Source organism: Mus pahari, chromosome 21, assembly GCF_900095145.1.
Source record: "Mus pahari chromosome 21, PAHARI_EIJ_v1.1, whole genome shotgun sequence".
NCBI classification, from domain to species: Eukaryota; Metazoa; Chordata; class Mammalia; order Rodentia; family Muridae; genus Mus; species Mus pahari.
In genome coordinates, this window is record NC_034610.1 from 47,501,226 (window position 1) to 47,511,442 (window position 10,217).

Here is a 10,217-nt window from a genome sequence, read left to right on the forward strand (position 1 = left end):
TCCTCCATTGGGGACCCTGTGTTCCATCCAATAGCTGACTGTAAGAATCCACTTCGGTGTTTGCCAGGCACTGGCATAGCCTCACAAGAGGCCGCTATATCAGGGTCCCTTCAGCAGAATCTTATGCCAGCAAGATTTTGCTGACAGGACCCTGATATAGCTCTCTCTTGTTTGGCTATGCCAGTGCCTGGCAAATACAGAAGCGAATGTTCAGTCATCTATTGGATGGAACACAGGGCCCCCAATGGAGGAGCTAGAGAAAGTACCCAAGGTGTTGTAGGGGTCTGCAACCCTATAGGAGGAACAACAATATGAACTAATCAGTACCCCCTGAGCTCGTGTCTCTAGCTGCATATGTAGCAGAGGATGGCCTTGGTCTTGCGAAGATTATATGCTTCAGTACAGGGGAATACCAGGGCCAGGAAGCAGGAGTAGGTGGTTTGGGGAGTAGGGCAGGGGGAGGGTATAGGGGACTTACAGAGAGGAAACTAAGAAAGGTGATAGCATATGAAATGTAAATGAAGAAAATATCCAGTAAAAATTTTTTTAAAAGACTGTGTCTGTCTTAGGTTGTTCTGACAAGAATCCCATCATGGAAATATGCATTATCAAAAGCAATGCACTTCTGTCTTAGGTTGGTAAGGCTCTGTGTAGAACTTACCGTCTTTGACTGTCAGCCTGTTAAATTAATAACTCTGGAGGTCCATTTTTAGTTTCGAGCCATGAATTTTGGCCACCAACATATTGCTGTTGTTAAAGGCAAGTTTTATCACAATGGTCAGGAATGAAAGTATTCCCAGGACAAGAAGGGCTAGCATGATCAAGCTACATAAGCCATTCTTGAAGCTTGACCAAGATAGAAATACTGACCTCAGGCCATGAATGATTTTATCAACAATATCTGCAGCATCAACGCTCAGCAGAGCAGCGTTCTTTAAATCCATAATCTCACTTTGCTAAAACATCCAGGTGTCAGAATTATAATACCCTGCAAGTGTCTTTAAACTTTTCCCCAATTATATAGTGACTATAATTGGGAAAACGAAGTTGGGTATGTTGGAATTATGCCTTTGAGCTCTGTACTCTGGGCAGAGGCAGGTGAATCTCTGTGAGTTAAAGTCTAGCCTGCTCTACAAACTAACTAACTAACAAATGAATGAATGGTGTCTAAAAAGAAAAATCATTGAGTTAATCCAACCACAGACAGAAAGATGCACAGTGTCCCAGAGATCTTTTCCTGACATCCGTGACTCCACCCCTTCCTCCCTGTAACCCCGCCCCTTACCCCACCCCACTCACTTGGTTCCACACAGGTCTCCTGGAAATCCAGACAGCAGTTCCCAAGGCTGACACAGGCAGCATCACAGCGACAGTTGCTGAACGTCCTTTCAAAGCAGCGGCCTTTGCAACTTTTTACTGAAAATCATGAATAAGTCAGGTGGTGTCAATCACAAATATTACCACTCACGCACCAGCTAAAGGCACACCTAGGTCAAGATGCCACCACTGTGGAGTATAACTCACATCTGTCGCTTGGAAAGCAGGACATTCTACAGGGAGAAACTAAAGTGAGGAAACTAATTTTCCTAGACTGACCTGCAGAAGGGGCCGGAGCATGGTATCGCAGTGACCGCTGTCGCTTCCTATGCAACTGGCAACTGTCAAAACAGTGCATGCTACGCGACCCTGAGCTCAGATGAAAATAGCTATTTTTTTCAGTTTCTTTGATGTAAGGTGAATTAGTTCATTTTATGAACAAAAGCTCACCTTTCCATTTGTATTAAGCTTCAGTCTATTTGCTCTACGGTGTCCTAACCAGACAGGTAAAATTGGTATATTTCAAACAATCACTAAACATTTAGACGAGTAATATTATAATAGCAGGATAGTTGAACAGGACAAAAATGTATTCAATTTTGAAATTTGAGTCATCAATACCCTACCATATGGGATGGGGGGGGGGGAGACACTACCGAATCAAAAGAATGGCCACTGAAATTGTCTGTGGTTTGCTTTCATTATCTATACGGTGTTTTTTTGTTTGTTTGTTTGTTTGTTTTGGTGTTATATAGAGCCTGCTCTTGATATCAGGAAAACACAATTAGAATCGTGATGAGCTCATTACTACTTTGAAGCTAGCAATGGCACAAATATCTAAAACTCTCTTAAGTCTTTAGGGATGCTCACTGGTCTCCTAGTAACCTCCAGAGCTGCTTTAGCGACCAACTCCTTGGGGCGTGGAGGAACCTCTGGTTATGTCTTCATGGTTTTTCTTTAGGGGTTGGGGGGGGTTGTTTTTTGGTCACAGACTCTACTCCACATTTTAATATAAAAATTTGTAAGCAAAAAAAAAAAATACTTTGTATGGCCAAAATAAGATAGGACTTTAGGAAGAGTGCTTAAACCAGCATCAAACTTATGGAATTTTCAACATCTGTGGAGTATGCACAGGACTTGGAGATTACAGCTGTCTCAATCATATCATTTTGCTGAATACACACACACACACACACACACACACACATGCATATACACATATACATATAGATATAATCATACACATATGCACACACAGAGAACACACAGAGACGCACATGGGCACACATACCCACAGACATCCACAGTCACACAGACACAACAGAACCCCCACAGCATTAATTACCTTCTTTGGCACAGCTTGGCTTCAACCCAAATATACAACCAAGAATAGTTGTTAGCACACATACTGACAAAACCTGTAAGGAGAGAAAAAGGCCGTTAGAGTCTTCTGACATCCTCCTATTCCCCAACTCCACCCCTCTGAGTGTTTCTGACTTTGCTCTGCTTCCAGATGTGGCTGACTGCTGTGCTTCCCAGATGTGGCCGCTGACCACAGGGACAGGCTTGCTTTTTTGAGCACCTCAAACCACATACTTGTGATTTAAGTCCCGTTCTGAGATTGTGATAAACGTCAGTCAGCAACTTCCTAAATCATCCAAAGATAACGGAATGAGGGATACACTTGGCTCACACAAAGGAATTAGCCAGAAGAAAGTTGTAATCCTTAAAAGAAGGAAACCTATTAGAAGACTCCACTTCTGACTGCCATCTAGGAATGCTCTGGCCATGAACTCACAAACCTAAACCCAGCAGAGCACCCTCAGATGCGCCATGCATGGGCAGGGACATGACCACTGGGCCACAGCACTGCCATGAGCCGGCAGTATAACCTGAAGGGGTAATTCCTAACGTCTAAGCATTTGCTTATTCATCTATAAAAGCAGAGAGCTGGACTGTACCAATCTCTCAGGATCTTTCCAGAGTTTCCATTTTCTCACCTTCTCCTTCCCCGTGATTCCTGCCTTTAATATTTAAAATGGCGTAGACTGAGCTTGGAACCCCTAAGGTCAACAACAAGTTTTGAGGGTCAGAAGACAAAGGAGGAAAATATCCACAAAGCAATCCCCCCTGCACCCCCCCCCACCCGCCGCCCACCTTTTCCAAGTTGGCATTTCCTTCAAAGCACCCGGGAATGTCAGCTCACAGGGCACTTCAGCATTCACAGAGAAAGGGCTGTGAGCAAAAGTGCTCTGTGACTAAGGGAAGAGGAAGTGCTGCCTCCGAGAGCTCCAGAGCAGCATGCGTGCGAGGGACAGTGAAGACAAAGGCACTAGACATAGACACAACAGTCTCCCTTTATCTGTGCCTTCTTCACAGTTAGAGTTACCCACAGTCAGCCATCATCGGAAAATATTAAAAGGAAGATTGCAGAAATAACAATTTTTTAAAATCATATGCTGTTTTAAGTAGTCATAGAATGTGTCATTGTGCTGTCTCTCCCTAGACATACACCATTTTTTTTTTTTTTACGTATCTATGCTGTCAGTTTTATGAGTTTTATGAGTATCCAGGGTTTTCAGATACCCTGACACAGCACTGTAGTGCTTGCATGCAGGGAACCCTTGATAGTAGCCTAAAGCCATGTCCCAGAGCCTCCCCTACCCACCTTGCTGTATATCACAAGCAAGACGAGGACGGTACAAATAGGTACTTTGAGAAGAATCAAATTCCTATAACTTTTATGACATATGGTTAGGGCTGTTTCATTATTGTTTTGATGTTATTTTATTAGCTTTAATGTAAATATGTGTCTATTTTTTAAGTTTGGCTTTATTAGGTGGGTGAATAGAGGAAAAAATAAGATATACAGATAGACTGACTGGTATACAGATGATACATAGAGAGATATAAATATAAATATATAGGTGATATAAATATAGAGCCCAGTACTACCCCAGTTCCAGGTATCCACTGAGGTATGGTACATACTTGTATGTACTTGTATATCATATCTTCTATTTGTATATACATAGTCTTGCATATACTTGGTATAAGTATTAGCATATTTATAATAATGGGGACTTATCAGAGGAAGGCATGAATAGTAACTACCTGAGAACAGATGAACAGAATAAAGTATCAGAAAAGGTACTGATGAAATTCTCTGGTACTGTTCGTACGGTGACAGAGATATGTGATGCCACAGAAAGGAATGAGCATGCATCTATTCAAAACATCAAAATCTCTAAACTATCCGTATAGAGGATACGCTAGCAGAACTACCCATCTCTATCTCACGCACTGTAGTCGCAAACACTAAGCAGTAGAGAGCTCAAGTCTGCTTTGGGGAATCCATCTGAGCAGTTCAGATTTATGTGTCTGCTCCCCGCCCATCCTTTACATAACTTACAATACGAAATAAAGATTGCTTCTGTGCTGTGAAGAGTCCTTTTCCTTCCTAAGTGCACAGCGCTATCCCACTGTGATCCCTCACTCCTGGGGCTGGCTCCCCATTCTTATGAGCACAGGCATTGTCCTCATATAAGCCCATGCAGCAGCAGCCTTCATGCCATTCCTCCGCCTTCCTGTCTCCATCCAAACTGTGGTAATGTTAACAGTCTCATATAAGCAATGCCCTCCAAAACTCTATCTACATGTTGTTTGAATTTCAATTCCAGCACTATCATTTTTTTAAGGATTCATTTGATTATATGTAAGTACACTGTAGTTGTCTTCAGACACCCCAGAAGAGGGCGTCAGATCTCATTATGGATGGTTGTGAGCCACCATGTGGTTGCTGGGATTTGAACTCGGGACCTTCAGAAGAGCAGTCAGTGCTCTTAACCACTAAGCCATCTCTCCAGCCCCGGCACTATCATTTTTCTGCTCATTTCTGTACTTGTTCTATCCATCAACTGCCTTTTCAATAACCGACTGTTATAGAATGTCACATAGGCATATCCCTGGTCGCCAAGGTGGCAGCACAAACACATGTTGCCGTCTATGCATGAACTGACTGACAGGTGCCTGTTGACCAATCACTGACAGACTCTGAAATGCATGATAGGACTAGCTACTGATGTTCCATATCTGTAGTTCTCTGCCCACTACTGGGCTAGCAGCGAAGTTAGTATTTCATGCAATTATTCAATGTTAATATACCTAGATCTCAAACAATGTTGTTGGCAAACCAGTATTATCTAATTAAACCATGGCGAGTGAAATCGCCCGTATCAGAGAATCAGAAACGCAGCACTGCCTATACAGTTAAGGGCAGGCAATGATTATCTGAGCACAGTTACTTCAAAACTGTTTGTACTCAAGACGCAAAAGAACAGAACAGAAAAACTGGCTGAAAAAGTCACGTTCTGGGCTGGAGAGATGGCTCAGTGGTTAAGAGTACTGACTGCTCTTCCTGAGGTCCTGAGTTCAATTCCCAGCAACCACAAGGTGGCTCATAACCATCTGTAATGGGATCCGATTGCTTTTTCTGGTGTGTCTGAAGATAGCTACAGTATGTAAATAAATAAATAAATAAATAAATAAATCTTTTAAAAAATCAAACAAAAAAGCATGTTCTTTTCTGTATTGTGGAACATCTCCAGGACTTAGCCTCAGAGACAGATGTGACAGAAGACTGATCACATTTAAAAAAACAAATAAACAAACAAATAAACAGGAAAAGACCCACTCATATGCCAAAAGCCTGGGTGATAGGAAACAGAAGCAACTCAAGGTCAGTCAAGCAGGGAGCACTACTGGGAGTGAGGGAGTCATGGCAGAGCCCTGGTGTGATGAACCAGATGCAGACTGCACCATGGGGAAGGGTGGCAGTGAAGGCAGAGATGAGGATGACCAAGTGATACAGACAGGGAAAGACCTTCCGGTTCCAGAGCTCATGTTGACCTATCTAGACAATTGATCTAAACGGCATTAAAGTCTAGGAATGGGGAGGGAAACTGGCTGAAAACTTGGCACAGGCTGGGAACTAGGAAGGGAGAATCAACAAAGCAGAAACGCAGACTTGGGAGTCAAAGCGTGGGTGGAATAGCTAAATAGGATCAAGCCGACTTGAGCACTTGTGTGGGAGAACTGGAGGAAAAAGAACAGGCTGGAAAGAATTGACTATAAGCCACCATTTAAACCGTGCCCATTGGTTTAACCATTTAACAGAAAACCATGTATATGTGACACCCTGCCTTCTTATCAACTACCAGAAAGTACACACTTCTCTTTTCATAATTAGCTCTTCATTGTCAAAAATTAAGTTCCTTGTAATTACATTTTATTATGTGTAACACAGAATTAAAACATGTACACATAACAACAAAATATTCTTCATGTATCTTTATATCCACACAAAAAAATAAATTTGCTGTGTCTGTTATTCTATCATAACACACCTAGTTGAAATCATTTTAATGGAAAATTTCCCTGGAACATTTTCAAAACTGTGATCTCTGACTCAGTTTTTCTTCTCAACATATATTAATCTGAGGTCAAAGTCCACCCGGCATTTATTTTGATATTCTTTATTATGTGTATGAATGTATCACCTGCATGTATGTATATGTACCCTGATGCCCACGGGGACCAGAAGATAACATCAGATCTCTGAAGTTACAAATGGTTGTGAGGACCATGCACATGCAGGGACTTGAACCCAGGTCCACCTCTCTAACCCCTCAGCAAGCTTTCTTTACCTCTGAAAAATTCAGACATTTTTATATTTTGGCATTTTCAATTTATAAGTTGAATAATTCGATTTATATTTTTGATAGTTTCTTGAAAATTATAGCAAAATATTTCCTGGAAACCTGAGACACATGAAGTAAAAACCAAAGTTGTTGAAATGGTTTGCCTTTATGTTAAAGGATTTTTTTTTTTTTTTAGCTTCCTGCTTGTTTAATAAGAGTTCTCAACTAAATATAAATCATTAGGTTTTTCTTTGACATTAAGTGAGACAAAAACAAAAACAAAAAAAAAACCAGACATTTTCATAAACCTCATTTTTCTCACAGACTCCTTCAAACACACTAGCATTAATTTTGTATTACATTTACCTATAATTGTGTGTGTGTGTGTGTGTGTGTGTGTACATGCATGCACATGGAATTCAGTTCTCAACTTCCACAATTCCTTCCTGAGGATTGAACCCAGCTCTTTAAGCTAAGTAGCAAGAGCCTGTCCCCACTGGGCCGTCTTAGCAGTTCCATATTAGCATTATTTTAATTTTCATCATTCTTTTTTTTAATGAAGTATTCACCAAGATATGAATGCCTACTTGTGTGTGTTCCCTCCACTGATGACCAGGATTGCAATGGAAGCAACTCTGAGCCTATGAAGAGATAAAGTGGGGGACAGTGGGCATTAAAATAAATTAACACAACAGAACTTGGAAAAAGTCACAGTAGAAAATCCCAAAAGATGCTAACATACCGGTAGCCCCAGCCCTGTGGAGAGGCAAAAGGAGAGGTAACAAGGCCACAAAAAGATAGTTGGAGGAGAAAGTAATTTTCTTCTCTATCAATGAACAAGTGTTCATCTGTCTGCAGTGTGTGATGAAATGAGGTTCAGTGAAGAAGCACAAAAATAAAGCGAGCAGAAGACACTGTAGTGAAATCTTTCATCTCAGAGGACCAGTCTAGAGAGAACAACTCCTGAAGAAGCCTTGCATCAATGAGAAAGACACAGACTAGCAAGAGGCAACCTCACAGTTAACCAACAGATTCACAGTACATGCTCCAGGGTCTCCAGAAGCCCCAGGCAGGTATACAATCCGAGAAAGTAGGAATAACACCTGTCACTTCCGCAGCATGTCCTAAGGTGGTCTCGACTTTTATATTGAGTCACTTAGTCCTCCCAAGAGCATTCTCACAGTGATTACGATGATTGCCCCGGTTTAAGGAAACCGAACTATGGAGAAATGAATAATTCTCCAAGGATCATGGAGTTTAACGTAAAAGCGTGGCAAGACAGAAATCCAGTAAGGAGTGGGGCAACAGAGGTTGCGGAAGAGACCTGGAGATGGGGAGATCTTGAAGCCTTTAGCTACGGAAATAACACAAATGGGTTGCTCTAGAAACTTCTAGAAAAGTCTTTCAGCAGCATCCTGGAAGGCTGTGGTATGATTCTGCATGACCTCACACCAAGGTGAGGGCTTGACTTGTCCGCTTCACTGTGGAAGGGCACTGCTCTTTGCTCCTCTGAATCAGAGCCTCCTCCCTCAGTTACAGGAGCCCAGACTTCAGCCATGGGTTTGTTTATTTGCCTGTCTCTGGCTGACTGTGAGCTCCAGGCAGCTATAGACGTTGTTTATTTACTTCTGTGCTTTCCACATCTAACAAGGCGCCTTGCACACATTAAACCCCCAAACTGAACACCACCTGAATGAAAACATGATTTTTGGGAAGGAAGCAGAACTCCACCTTTTCCTGCATTTCACTTGACCCAGTTGGTCCATTTGTTAAGTGTCGTTATGCCTGATCCATAGAAAGGATACCAACAATAAATACATTAAAAAAAAAAAAATCCAGAAACAGACGACTGTTGTATTTGCTGCCCAAGTGTAACAGGCAAGAAAGGAAGCTGATATTTTATGGAAATGGATCAAGGGGATGCATTACCGAGGACACCTCTAACCTTAGGCCAAACTGCCAGAGAAATTTAAAAAACAAGATTAAACCCAACCCTGAAAGAACTCAGACCTCAACTGCATTTTAGTCTTCCCAGGACTCCTCCACTGGGGATGGCGTCTAGAGGGAAGTAACTCAGACTCCCACAGGACATACAAAGGCTAAGGTTTTATTGGAGATGTTGTGAAATATTGTGACGTTCAAGCATATATCATAATCTTCCTCTGAAGCGCTACCCAGGCAGGTGTTGATGTTCTTTGAGTCTATTACCCACACATGGGCATCTCCCCACACATGGGCATCTCCCCACACGTGGGCATCTCCCCACACGTGGGCATCTCTCCTCCTTTGTTTGATTTATCGATTGATCCTCCCCAGGTGGAGTGGGATTGTGTGTGAAGACACTCACTGAAGATCCTCCTGAGCGACAGTGGAACTGTAGGTTAAGGTCCTCATGTGACTGGAAATGGGAGAAAGAGGCTGCAAGCCTGAACAGGCACCTCGCCTGGGCAAACCTCACGCTCAGATCCCCCTCAAATACTAACACTGAAAAAGCCCACATCTGCCTGGCAATAAGATCCCCAGCTCCCAACAGGATGGTTCAAAGCCAACCATCGGCATTTCTGTGATCAGCACGTCCACTATGCGGTACAGTCCAGGGAGTAGAACCAAGCCAGTGCCTCCTGGGGCTTACATTATGGCAGCTTCTAGAAAACTGGCAGCCATGAGTCCTGGGAATGCTTCATAGGCTCACTGGGACTTCTGGCTTCTGTTTTGTTTCATTTTTCTACCTATGAAAGGGCCAAGCCCCGAACATAACACACAAGAAGTTCCCAGACATGCCTGGGGCTAGAGGTAAATCAGAGTTCCCATGGAGAGCATCCGAGATGCTGAGAGAACCAGGCCACCCAGAGAGTCTTCCAGAACAATTGATCATACTGTTGTGAACACTGACAAAGTAGAGTCGGTTGACTTTTAACTTTTCCCAGCACACCCCTCATGAGCGAAGACCATGGAGACAAAGCCTGCAGCTAATGGAAACCTGACAAAAGAAAATCCCGTGCAAGCTTTTATTTACTAACTAAACATGGCACAGTTGGCTGGACTGGTCTTGGAGACAGAGCTCTATCAAATTATAAACTGCAATTAAGAATCAAAACGGGGTGCTCGCTTCGGCAGCACATATACTAAAATTGGAACGATACAGAGAAGATTAGCATGGCCCCTGCGCAAGGATGACACGCAAATTCGTGAAGCGAATTC

The 10,217-nt window shown here is 42.6% G+C and overlaps 1 protein-coding gene and 1 pseudogene across 1 annotated transcript in view; one reads left to right on the top strand and one right to left on the bottom strand.

Moving 5' to 3' along the window:
- Enpp1 (ectonucleotide pyrophosphatase/phosphodiesterase 1) overlaps positions 1-10,217 on the bottom strand; it is a 73,452-nt gene that overhangs the window by 41,971 nt on the left and 21,264 nt on the right. Inside the window, exons 2-3 of the mRNA XM_021221210.2 lie at positions 2,663-2,735; positions 1,300-1,416 (exon numbers count right to left, since the gene is read on the bottom strand). Coding sequence (XP_021076869.1) covers positions 1,300-1,416; positions 2,663-2,735 — 190 coding nt within the window. The remainder of the gene's footprint in view (positions 1-1,299; positions 1,417-2,662; positions 2,736-10,217) is intronic.
- On the top strand, positions 10,118-10,217 carry LOC115062846 (annotated as a pseudogene).